General features: G+C 40.8%; 1 protein-coding gene across 3 annotated transcripts in view; it reads right to left on the reverse strand.

Moving 5' to 3' along the window:
* NCAPG2 (non-SMC condensin II complex subunit G2) overlaps positions 1–13593 on the reverse strand; it is a 76218-nt gene that overhangs the window by 17660 nt on the left and 44965 nt on the right. For 2 of the 3 annotated variants that reach the window (XM_087433809.1, XM_087433814.1), the window contains exons 14-23: positions 12763–12985; positions 12021–12130; positions 8602–8775; positions 6955–7025; positions 5732–5885; positions 5445–5618; positions 3938–4054; positions 3707–3847; positions 3157–3256; positions 1998–2138 (exon numbers count right to left, since the gene is read on the reverse strand). In XM_087433809.1, the coding sequence (XP_087289935.1) occupies positions 1998–2138; positions 3157–3256; positions 3707–3847; positions 3938–4054; positions 5445–5618; positions 5732–5885; positions 6955–7025; positions 8602–8775; positions 12021–12130; positions 12763–12985 (1405 nt within the window). The remainder of the gene's footprint in view (positions 1–1997; positions 2139–3156; positions 3257–3706; positions 3848–3937; positions 4055–5444; positions 5619–5731; positions 5886–6954; positions 7026–8601; positions 8776–12020; positions 12131–12762; positions 12986–13593) is intronic. The other variant, XM_004430577.3, reaches the window with a different exon arrangement.

Here is a 13593-nt window from a genome sequence, read left to right on the forward strand (position 1 = left end):
TTATCTAGGTGAGAAAGAGGTCTGACCTTTTTGACCTTAGAAAGGAATCATATGACCTTGCATAGGAAATGGAGCTGGAGATAGTATTCAAAGCACCTCAGTTTATAAAACAGATTAATAAGATATAGTAAGCTCTACTTGAGACAGAGATAAGAAACTAACCTCAAACCCAAATTTATCTGCTAAAAGTAAGTAAAATAAATGGACATGTTCCAGTCGAGTTTACCCCTCAAAAGGTCGATGGCACTACCAGAATCAACAAAAGTTTGTAGAATCTTTGCAACCATAATAGAAACTTTCAAGAAACTATCTCTTTTATCTAAAGGAAGGCAAAGGGACACACACTCTCCACATATGTAGGTCAGTAAGGGAATGCTGGGCTCTCTAGATCAAGTACGAACAGCACAGAGGAGGTGGATGTGCTGAAGATTAAAGGACCTTGAAAACAAGAGTGTCTGTCCTCTTACATCCATCCTCACAGTGGTGGTTCATGGGGGAGAACCACACACTTAACTAGTACCTTTAATTACTGACAAAAATCTGAAAAGTTGGAAACTTTAATTCAAAGTTATTTCATTATCTTCAAGCAGTATGTGCCTTATAATCAAATATATATAGATAGTGGTTAAGTAAAATACGATAGACTACTAAAGAGATATCAGAATTCACAGGAAAGTAAAACAGAAGACACTGACTTGGGAAGTTCTTGCTTCCCGAGAGTGAATCAGCTCACAAGTAATTGCCAGGCTGGGAGTGATGCCAGTCTAACACTGATGACGCACTGGCTGCCAGGATTTTCCCAGCAGGTTAATATCTCAGGCCATCACATGCCTGCAAACGAGCAGAAGCTCACTAGCCCAGCCCAGGGCAGCAGCCATAGAGAACCAGCTCAGCGTCTGAGCCCGTGGACCCAGTCTTCCTTCTGGCTCAGAGTGCCCTGGAAGTCCCTCAGACTTCAGACTGCCCTGGAAGTCCCTGCTGCCCAGATCTCTCCAGCTCTGTGAGGGTGGCCACGGTCTCCATCAATCTCCCTTTACCTTTTCATTTAAGTCAAAAATCTTATTAGAAACTTAACCTTCCTTTTTCATTGTGCTGATTACTTCTTGCTAGGATGACCATTTCTTAGTGCTGTCACTAAGTGTCACTTAGTATCTGCCCCAGTCATCTTTCCCACAAGCCTCTTACTTTTAGTGCCTGATTTTGCAGAATGCATGGTGACTTTGAAACACACATACTGCATAAGAGCAGAAACACCTGCATTTCTGTGAGCTTAGATTTTTAAGGTTAGATTTTTAGGGTTATGTGTGGGGACTCAGCTGGGTATTCAAGGACATCTCTTTTGGAATACACACTTCAGGACACAAAATGCCATACTTAAATATTAATACAAATGTGACTGGCTTTTTAAATTAAAATGTTTTATTAAGACTCTTTCAAGTAGAGCAAAAAGTCCAGTGAACAGCAGACTCTGGGTCTACCTAGCTAAATTGCTAAGTATAATCCTATTTGTGACAGGACTACAAAGAATGACCACACAGTTGATTCTCTCCTGAGAAATCCTGATTGTTGGAATGTATAAGTACAAAGATCACTTCAGTTTGGTCAAAAGTAAAGTCAATAGCTTGGGGTCTTATTTTGGGGCAACAGATATCTCTATATAATAAAACTGGCTACATCGGAGATCTAAATTCTAGTTAGCTTCCTGGAAAATGAATTTTATAAAGACTAAAAATAGATTCAGTTCTTAGGGGAAAATAATTCCTAAATGATAAATGAAGTTTAAAAAAATGGAAATCATTTTTAATGTTTCAATCATTAAGCTTAAGTTTAAAATGCTGTTTTCACAATAGAGAGTTATAAAGGATTAAACCAAAAAAAAGCTAGACTTTAAAACAAAATAATATTTGTTTTAATATTTAGTCTTTAACTGTGGATATTTTAAACAAATAGTGTATAATCTTGCTTGTAACTACAGATTAATGTAAGGAAATGTATACTTGAAACAGCAGAGCAGAGTGGCGGGTACTCCAGCTCCAGTGCAGTGCAAGCACCAACCTCAGTGGCAGAAGCACGAAGAGAAAGACACTGCAGGGTTTGCCGACAAGAATCCTCTGGGATCTGCATGACGATTCTTAAGACTACGGGACAAGACTCCAGATGACTAACTGCAAACTTAACTGTAGACTCACTGAGTCTAATTTTCAATATTTAACACTGAATTTGCTAAATTATATCATTTTCAATCTCTTCTAGTAAATATCTAAGCTTAAAGAAATTTAAATATCAAACTTTCAAGTTTCTGTAGAGCTCAGACAGAACCACATATAGCATCAGGATGTCTAGTAAGAACAATTTAGAAGAGAACAATTTAGAAACAGTTCTATACAGTGACTTAGCTACCCTGGGGAGGCAGCAGGGCTGGGGTTGTGGGTCATAGCCCAGCAGTTTACTTCTTAGGCAGACATCCTGGACCATACCCTCACTCCTCCTGCCATCATGTGATGGGGCTGCAAGAATCCGGCTCTGGGACCCATGGAGAGGATGCTCCAGATAATCACTCAGCCAGGGCTCTAGTAGCTGGCCTGCCCAGACCACCTAGAAGGAGGCAGACTTCTCACTCACTCACTGAACACATTTAACTTAGTACCTAGTATGCAGCAAGCGTGAGCACCACAGTATTAGCTACCAGGGGTTACACTGTCACCCCTGTCCTTGAGGTAACAGCAACTTCTAAGGGTTCCAGGGGGGCATTAAACAACCCCTGACTCATAGCCCCCCAGTGGCCAGAGCAGACAACGAGAACTCTTCTGTGAGCTTTGCCATACAGATGCCAGAGAGGAGCAGCAGACAGGCTCAGGGCTGCCACTGCACTAGCCAACCAGAGGGCAAAGTCACCTGACAATCAAGCAAATCAAAGTGAGAAGAAGCCCAAGGCCCTTGTCAGAAACTCTGGGCTTAGTCACATCTGATGCCAGAAACACCTTTGAACTTCCTGGCTGCATCAGCCTGTAAACTCTTTTTTTGGTATAAGCTAGCTTGCGTTACATATTTATCACTTAAAAGCGAAAGTCCTGACCAGCAAAGTAAGGGAGGGAGAGAGGGACTGGTTTTGATTATTAACTGCACTAAACTAGCCCTTTAATGAATGAAGTATACCTGTTTGCATGATTCCAAGACTCCACTGTAAAAGTTGTATCTGAAACTTACAATCGCCAAGGCCGACCATAACAACGTCCTTACACACAGTCAGGTAGGTCTGTAAGAGACAGATGTGCTGAAATGATTTACCAACAAAGACCGCAGAAAGGAAAAAAAAGGGAGTAAATCCAGCCTTACAAAGCCTCTCATATCTGATGTCCTACTACTTATCTCACAAAGCAGATATTTACAAAGATGTTTTATAAAGGAGTCCCACAAAGATACATGAATTCTAATTTTTATTTTGCTAAGAAATCTAGAAATACATTTTATGTAATTCCATAAACATTACTGAACACCTAGTACATGCAATGTGTAAAATTACACTAAAATTATGCAGAGTTTATGCTTTGTGAAAAGATAAACTACAGATATTTAAACGCCACTATAAGTATTTAAGAAGAGCAACACTATGTCTAAAGTTACAACTTTAAAACAGAAAATAAAATCTTGAAGCACATCACAAACTTGGTAAAGAAAAAAGTCTCTGTGTCTTAAGACTGCTAACCTGGATAATTTGCTGATAAACGACCCTATGAAGCTTCAGATATTCTTCTTCTTGATCTTGGATAAAAGATAAAACTTTGCTTTCTAACCAAAACCCAGTGTCTTCCAAAGTGGACAGGTAAACTTTTCCTTCTGAGCAGAACTGTCCAACAACAAGAGAGAGATAAATTAGTACTGGACTAGCTTTGCCAACATGCTTTTTATTCTCATACAGAGCCAGAGACGGACACACCTTGTGCTGAAGATGAATACTCAACCGACAATAGAGGCTGAAGGCTCGAAGGGCAGTTGCTTCATTAAAGGTGTGAGGTTTCCCACCAGGCAACTGCAAAATTGATTCTAGATCCACCTGTGAAATAAAAAAATCTGTGGGCCACGTTCCAACTGATAAGTCAGCGCCACACTGTGTATGGCAAGGGTGCTCAGAAGCAGGTGACACACAGCTGCGCCACAAGAGGGATACATGGAGCAGCAGAGGTGTTTAATAACATAGCAAAGCTTTCCTAGAAGTCTGCAGTGTCTTCCCTTCCTCTCCCCACTGCAGATCCTCCCCATTAAGGGACAAGAAAATAACTTTTAAGTTATTGCTAAAGGAGCCATCAGGATGGAGCATGTTAAAGCCTTTGCCCCTGGGGTAAATTCTGACCTGCTGGGAGTGAGAAGCTAGGCCTGCAAAGACACAGTGCTGTCAGGACAGACCAACAGACACAGAGAGAGAAAAGCAGCTCCTCCCAGGAACAATTCCCTTACCACTCAGGCAGGGTGAGAACCTCCCGCTTGCCTACGACTTCCTAACCTCGTACCCTAACAGGAGCAGTGCCTAGTGTTTGGAAATGTGTGGAAGTAGGTGTGTGGTTGTCACAATGGAGGGGAGAGGGTCCCACCAGCATTTAATAGGTGGTAACACCATTTGTGCCCCTGATAGGAAAGTCTGCTGGGGAATACACCCCCATCTTCCCAGAGCCCACAGGCAGCCCTACTTTCTACACCAGTGCAGCCGGTGCCCAGCTTAGTCCACCGGCAAAATCCTACCGCTGCCTACCCATGAGCCACTGGATGGGTTTCAGACAGCGTACGGCCAGATACTGGGCTTGCCATCAGCCCTCACCAACTCCTCCCCTGGACGCTGTGCACCTCCTTATTCTTCAGACCTCCCCTGCCTCCCATCCAATGCCTGGCGCTGGTGCAGAGGAGGCTCTGCCTCTGGCACAACCAAACTCAGCAGCAGTAACAGAGGCTGTTTCTGAGGCCTGGCCCTGGAGGACATGGCCAAAGAGCCAGGAAGGAGAGGAGAAAAATGGTGAATTCACAGGACACACTCTCCACAGATTCCTAGAGAAGCCTGCCAAGGACTCTGAGGGGAAGCCAGTAGTCCCACATCGATGGGTAGAAGCAGGGCGAGAGAGCTTGAGGGTGACATGAAGTCTCCTACAGACGGGGTGTTCAGAGAAACAGCGTTATCCACAGGAATGAGCCTTGACAAAACACTGGACTCTGAACACTACTTGGCCAAAAGGCCTGGAAATTGTGACTGAGTCCCCATCTTGCCACCCAGTTAGTCACCTGATTCTCATGTCCTCGCCTGCACACTGAAGGAGGGGGCCAGATAACACTCAACTCCTTCTCAGCTGGAAAAATTTATACTATAAATATGAAAAATTTAATCTTACTTTATCACTCCTACTACTACATGGAATCACTCAACTTTCATGGTGCCTGTATCTGTTCTATAAAGTTACCTTTGATGTTTCAAGTGCTTTCAAAAGATTGTTAAGTTTCTTCTGGGGAGCAGAGAGCAGGCACTCTCGATTCTTTGGATGGGTCAGCAGATACTCTATGTAAACCAAAGCCAATTCAGGTTTTATTGGGCATGTATCATGGATTTGCACTTTACGTTTAGATGCTGAGTTACTCTGAAAGAATAGAGAGCAATAAACTGATAATTAAAACATATGTTTCCAGGAAAGCAGGTAATTGCTAGTTACCCACATTCAGCAAACTTTAAAGAAACGTGACACAAGCATACCTTGCTCTGGGACTGCTCGTCTGGCAGCCAGTCACAAGTGAGTTCCAGAACGTGTCCCACTTGCCCCCAGGAGCAGAGACAGTCCAACAAAGTACAGTAGCTCTTGTCTGCCGCTCCTTCCTCTTGGTTTCTTAACGTGGAAATCACACCACAGCTGAAAATGTCAAATATATAAAATCAAATCTCATACTTCAATAACAATTTCCCACTTTTCTAAAAGGTGAGGAAAATAAAGGAGACAAAAGCTGCGGGTACATAAGCCCTTCCTAACACAGGAACTCGTGGACATTCTCTGCTGTGGAATAAATATATTGTTTTCTCACAATTACTACAGGGGACAAGTTCCAATACAAAATACTGAATTTGGAAGCAGCTTTAGGAACACTAAACTCAACATGGTCCAGATACAGGTGCTAGGTTATCAAGGTCACACCAGTCACATAAAACCCCCAGCCTTTCATGTCTGTGTCACCTCTGTCAGACTCTAGAGCAAAGATTTCTAATTTTGGAGAAATAATTTTTGTTTAGCATCAAAACATCCATTTTTTCATAAGTATGAATAAAAATAAGTAATTTTTACTGAGATGATAACCAACACTCCAGAGCAACACCGTCCAATAAAACACACAATGTAAGCTACAAAAGCAGACCACTTAAGTCATTTAAAATTTTCTAGTAGCCACATTTAAAAAAGTAAAGAGAAACAGGTAAAATTAATTTCAATAATATATCTTATTTAACCCAATCTATCCTCAATATGGTTTTAAGATGTAATCGATATAGAAAACTACTAACGAGATATTTTACATTCTTTTTGCACACCAAGTCTCCAAGTATGCGTGCGTTTTGCACTCACAGCACATCTCAACCCAGACAGCCACGTTCCAAGCATCAGAGCCACATGTGGCCAATAGCTCCGTGGTGGAGAGCAGCACAGCTCTAGAATCTTATCACGCCAGGCTTTAAAAGTACCCCCAGACTTTAAAGCTGAGTGACCGTTTTAGTTCCACGTAGCCTCTTCCTACAATTCCTTAGCACTCCAGAGCCCACTGGAAAATGCATCCTGCTATTTTCCCTGCCACAGGGAGAGGGAGGCAGGAGGGAAGAAGTAACTATGAACTTGGAACTCAAGTGTGACAGTCTGCTGAATGTTAGATTAACAACCAAGCACAACAACAGTAGGATTCCCACTTCACTACTGTCCTGAAAAACAGAGAGAATACCTGAATGCAGGCACAGCAGAAGCAGGCATAAAGGACATCAGCATAAACAAAGGGATCTTACACCGATCATCCTACAAGCATAAAAAGGAAAACAAAACAAAAGGGTATTTAAACACGATGACATTTTGAAAGCCTCTCCATACAGCTTCCTAATAATCTGCTTTCAAAGTTGCTCAATAGGAACTAGAGCAATCCTTTCAGTGTTCAACAGGAAAACTTACACCTACTCGTAAACTTCACATTTGATAAGTATTCTCAAAGTTTTATATGACATTTTACTACTTTGTGTGACATATTAATTTGTCCAAATATTTATTAAGCACCTACTGCATACCAGGCAACAATACAGCAAACCACAGACCAGACTCAATCAAGAACACGTAACAAAAAATATGCTTGGTTGGTTGGGAGAATGAGGGATGACGACTCCTAAAAGAAAATTAACAATTTTCCTGAAAATATACATGAAACAGAAATAGGAGCAACATCAAAATTTGATCTGTAATTAATCTGCATTCAGTAAGAATAAACTCACCTTACCCCCAACTCCCAACAAAAAAAAAATATTTTCTTAATGTTACAAAAGTACAGTGATAATTACTACTGATTCCACTCTACGTGTGGATTATAGATTGTTTATTCACTTACAGGATGACCAGAATATTCTCTCACCTACTGAGGTAGAGAAGCTCTCCTGCCAGAATCATTTGGAATTAACTGAATTACTTAACTGCCTTCCTTGGGTTCCTAGATACCCCCAGGCCACATTGCTCATTTGTCATCTCATCCCGTGTCCTATGGGCTTCCGTGTTTATCTTCTGAGATTTTTGAGATACTGCTGATTTCTCAGCTCAATGTAATTATTTGAGCTTTTGAATGTACTAGCAACTTCGGCAGCTTAGATTTACCTTCACTCAGAGGCAGCATGAAGCTCAGAGATGTGACAGTCACAGCAACACAGCTAAGAATAGCTAAGAGGTCCAAGGGCACATGAGCATTTGCAGAAAAGCCAAGAGTAAAATTTACCAAGAGAAAGGTGATTCATAAGACCTATGATATTTCTATATTTAAACTATGCTTTCTTTATAATTGAGAATAAATTTGTATTTTTAGCTATTAGCTTTATTTTTGTTTCTGAAATATGAATTTCCTTCAGACGTAAAAAGTCAAGGAATGAGAAGGTTTCCTTCAACCAAATAGAAGTCACACATATGGTTCTGTTTGCCCTGATAACTGAGACACAACTCAAATACTTCAGAAACATATTTGCTTACAGTATGCTGTCAAATGCCTAAAAATGCCCACAAAACTTAGGTGCTACTGTATCTTCATGTCCACAAACTCCTCTTTCTCAATTCCCAGCAAATCAAACTGGATTCTACAATCGTCTCAGACTATTAGAGACGGAAAACCTGAGTGTTCACCCAACACTTCTCTGGGTGCTGGGATAGGAAGCCGAAAGACACGAGACGAGGCCTCCATCCTCAGAAGGGCGAGAGGCCAACCGTCCGGCAGCGTAAGTGCTGGCTCAGCCTGCTCACATTAGAGATGAGGAGCAAGGTCCAGAGAGGTACATGTGCTGGCACGTCTGCTCATTCTGCTCAAGTTTCACCTCAATACGCTGCTGACAAGTGTGCCCAATCTTACCTTAAACACTTCCAGGTACTCAGGGAGCACAGAAGCAAACTTGTTAATGGTGTAAACTCTGGCCTCTTTATTATTTTCCATACTTCTGTGAATACTTTTCCAGAGAATCACAACGATCTCTAATAAACCCGCCATGGATGCAACATCGCTTACTGACAGTGTTTTGTCCAGAACCTGAGACACAAATAATTTTATTGTGAAAGAATCAAATCATAACAACTATTAAGATAGCACTATCTTTAAAAGCACAACTCAGAATTCCAGACCTAAAGCAGAAATGTAAAGGATATCAAGTCTCTTTTCATATCGTAAAATGACTTTATTCTCTATTTGAGAATTTCTATTAGAGGTAAAGCTGTTTTTAAAACCCACCCAAGAAATAAATTCTAAATTAACCCTATATCCTTTCAATAAACAGTTTATATGAATTAAAAATCCTCTAAAAATCAACATGTATAAACTACTCTCTTCATCTAGGGACATGCAGTAGTAAAAAGCATGCTCTTTCTTTTACTATATCTTCTGATTTGTTAAAAGATGTCACTTTTCACCACAAACCTCAATGTGAACAGACTAGTGGGTGGAGGGGGAAGCCAAATTAGGAACATCTAAAACCTAATTTATTTAAATGTGATTACTATTGAAACTCAGCTACAATTCCACCCATCAGATCACACTGGATGTATCTCTGGCCAGCCACCTCCATTCTACAGGCCCATTAGGTACCACCCCCGAGACTCTGTAACGACTGATGATGATCAACTCCCACTCAATCATGGGCTTCTTTAGTTTGTTTTAAAATATACCTATTTACATTTCCCACACTTATGGTGGCAGGGAACAGTAATCACTGCTATGTTCTGCATATTCGGTTTAAACCACAAATGTACTCTCATAAACTCTTCTTCTTCTCTAGAGCTAGAGGCCCACCCTGCCATCACTTCAGGCTGCACTTGAATGTGACTGGCGCAGATCCACACTGACGGGGTCTGCTAACGAGCCCTGTGGTGTGACTGTAACAAAGACAGTCTGATAACTTGCAAATACCAATACAGACAACTCCCTGAAAGGGGACAACCTTGAAATGCAAGGATGGTTCATTTCAGGCGTTGGTATTTCTGTGCTATCTACTCAAATTTAATGGAAAAAGATACTGGGGAGAAAATAAACTTGATTACTGAGGGTACACAGAAAAGGCAAAAGTAGTTTCTGTATAAAGTTAGATTTTTTAATAGGCATTTAATACTTTGAATGAGTTTTGGCCAGTCAAATTTAAAAAGCAATGAAACTACCAAAGGCTTGGAAACTACTATAAGAATGATACAAATAAGATTGACAGGATTTCATTCTGTATTTAATTTTACTTTTTACCTTTCCAATGTTTAGCATAGCAGCCCTATCACTAAAGTTTCATGAGAAAGCCACTGCTTCTCCTTCTTCACAAAAAATGTGCTAAGTTCCTAAGTAAGATCTCATTAAAGAGGAAGCCATCTTTTTACTTTGGCAGAGACTATCTTTGATTTTAGTAGATAGCAATGAGAAAAAGTAAAAGATCAACTTCAAAAATTGTTGCTTTTAGCCATACAGATATTCTAATTTTAAGAATTAGATTCTAATCTAGTTCTTATTTTAAGAATTTAATTCTAATTTTAAGAATATCTATATGACATATTGTATTTCTTTTCTAGCATAGGTTACAATGGAGCTACATATTTCTAAACCCTTGTCTTTTCTAATGGTACAGATATTGACATAAAATGTTATAAAATACAAGCTTTCTCAATAACATCTAGGTTTTTAAAAATGGAAGTGGAGGGTTCCTTCAATATTTAAAAAGTGTAATAGTCTCTCAACTGTTACGTGACAAAATATGTTTTGCTCTTTTGCAAAACCACTTCCACCATCAGTACGAATTTGCAAGAGTGGCAAACACAGATCTATGCCTACTGCTTCACACAGGACTTTCAGCTCACTGCCCACTGCTCGTCTACTTCGCACGCTGCAGCTCCCCACACGCCCTGTGTCCTGGACTGAGGTCACCATGCTGGCATCTCCAGCTGAGGTTCTGAAGATGTATTAGCAGCAATGGGATGACTTTCCTGAAAATTTCTGCCCATCCAATCCACATACAGAGGGAAAAACTCTGAAGAGAGGAACTCAAATTCCACCAAAACTAAAAGCAAAAGCAACTCTGAATGCTCTCAGATGAAGATTTCCCAAATCCAGGCTGAAAAGGCCTAGAGCTGATGAAACCACTAGTCAGAGTCAGCTGTTAAGATAAAAGCCAGACTCACTCTTCTACACTCTTTTCTGTCCTAATTCCACATCTTTCCCTTACTGGGACAGACAGAAAAGGAAATGTTTAAACAGGGGCTGAGCTGGGGGAGTGGTGGCCCACTAGGTGTGAGTCCACGGGCACATGTGCAATGGGAGCATCTGGGGGGTAACTGTGATCAGCACTGTCCTCCTCACGTGCAGGCAGGCTGGCGTGAGACCAATGAACAAGCAAAGCACAACTTCAGCTCTGAGAAAACACATCAGCCTCACCTAGGAAGCAAGCCTGTGTCAGAGGTGGTGGCACACAGGATGGGGAGTGAGGCGAGATCAGACCAACACAAGGACCTCGCCTTGTAGCCAACATGCGGAACCACGTTTCAGCAAAAGGGTAAACTGTCTTCTGTGACTTTCTTTTTTTTAAAGGCCAGTTTCTGAATCTCGTTGGGTACTACAAAACTACCCCAAAATTTTATCTTCAATGGACATACACATGCAAATTTATTTATAAGCTTAAGATACTGCTTATAAGTAGTAAGTGTCTAAGCCTTAAACGTTCTTTTCTTATGATGTAATTGGTCACTGTGGATTCTGAAGAAATAGCAGCTGAACAGTTCCTTTGATAAATTACTTTTTAAAAGATAATTCTAAATAAAGCTCATTTCCAGAAATTCAAACCCAAGATGTTTCCAGTAGAACCCTATGGCAGTGGCTATGAGTAAATCCTTAAGAGCGCCACCACCCACCTAACTATAAAACACAGTAGCGTCCAAAATCCAATCCAGGTATGCTACCCCCAGGTTGAATTAAAATATAAAGAGAAGCTTCAGGCAAAGAAAATTTGAGACAGGGTGCTACCAATACTAAACTTTCCTCTGTATTAAATCCTACCCAACCTTCACAATGAACTACAAAAAATACACAGCAATTCTCCCAAAAATATTATTTATCTTCCAAAATAATTAGTTGAAGTATCAGTACTAAAGACACAAACGGAAAATAAAAATATTCCTAACATACATTCCATGGAAACGATGCCTTTGATTTAATGCTCTGCCTTTTCTAAGCAATGAGGTAGAAGCGCCTGCCTCATCTCCATCAGGTAATACGGTCACGCCGCTGGGCGCAGGGCGTGTTCCACTTACGCTCACGTTCTCCTTCTCCTTCTCCCTCTCTGCGTGGTCCTCTTGCTGCTCTCTTATTGCCCTCCGTATGCAGGCATTTAAGCAATGGCGAATCACATGAATCAGCTTTGCTAAAATGTTTAAGATAAAAATAATGTACATGTTTCTCCAACAAAATTATCTTTCCAACAGTAAAATTATAATCCCAAATAATTAAAAGTATTATTTTAAGGGGAATCATTAAGAAATGCATTAAAGCATGAAGCTTATTAAAATGACAAACACTGAGGGGTTGGCCTGGTGGTGTAGCAGTTAAGTTTGTGTGCTCCGCTTCGGCGGCCCGGGGTTCACAGGTTCAGATCCTGGGCACAGACCTACGCACCACTTATCAAGCCATACTGCAGCAGGCATCCCACACATAAAGTAGAGAAAGACTGGCACGGATGTTAGGCCAGGGCTAATCTTCCTCACCAAAAAAAGAAAAAAACAAAGACAAACACTGAGGGCCAGCCCTAGTGGCATAGTGGTTAAGTTCGGAGCACTCCACTTTGGTTGCCTGGGTTCGGTTCCTGGGCACGGACGTACACCACTCCTCAGTAGCCATGCTGTGGCAGCGGCTCACACACAAAATAGAGGAAGATTGGTCACAAATGTTAGCTCACGGTGAATCTTCCTCACCAAAAAAAAAAGACAAACACTGAGCCTGTGTAACATTATGCTTTAGGGAGAAGACTTAAGCACTAGAAGTGGCAGCATTCAGTACCTATGTTCGTGCAGGCGGTATGCTCGTGGGCATGCTGATAGAACTTCCTGGCGGCTGCATGGTTCATCTGGACCAGTGTGACGCAGCGCTCACACCACACCTCCTCGGGCTGGTTCACAGGCAGGAAAGAGTTAAAGATGAGGCTCACTAGGCGCCGAGACACAGGCTGGGAATCCGATTCCAGACGAACCAAAATATGCTCCATGGGGCATATTTTCCAAAACTATATATAAAGCATATATGTAGAAGGAAACTATCAATTGTCACTGTAATCTTGAAAAGATTTTAAGCAAAATTTTCAGAGTAAAATCAAAAAGGAACTAATTTTTATATTCAAGAAAATTCATTTCAAATGATTATACCAGAATCTGAGACTCTTCTGTAGAGAAATTAGAATTAATAAATCCATATTTTAAAAAGCACTGACATTAAAAACCAATGTTACTGCAATAAAAAAATAATTAAAACAAAAAAAAGAAAAAAGGAAAATATTCTGAACATCAAAAAAAATAAAAAAGTAAAAAGCACTGACAGTACATAAGTATAAGGTTGTTGGGAGGGTTAATTATTTAATTATAATTAATTAGTACCATGCTTGATGTATAGTAAACTCTCTAATGATAGCTATGATTATCAGTCTAATAATTTTGAAATTTCCTAGAAGACCATGACTTTTGGCCCATTAATGTGAAAAGTGAAAAATTTTACAACAGTTTTGACACAGAAAGCTAGTGGACACCCCATTTCCTACCTCAGAGACAGAGAGGCACCACTCAAGAACACCCCAGGCTGCCCAGTCCATCGCTCTGCAGTGGCACACCCTCCCCCGCT

This window comes from Ceratotherium simum, chromosome 1 (genome assembly GCF_057802395.1).
Source record: "Ceratotherium simum simum isolate JZ-2026a chromosome 1, ASM5780239v1, whole genome shotgun sequence".
Lineage (NCBI taxonomy): Eukaryota > Metazoa > Chordata > Mammalia > Perissodactyla > Rhinocerotidae > Ceratotherium > Ceratotherium simum.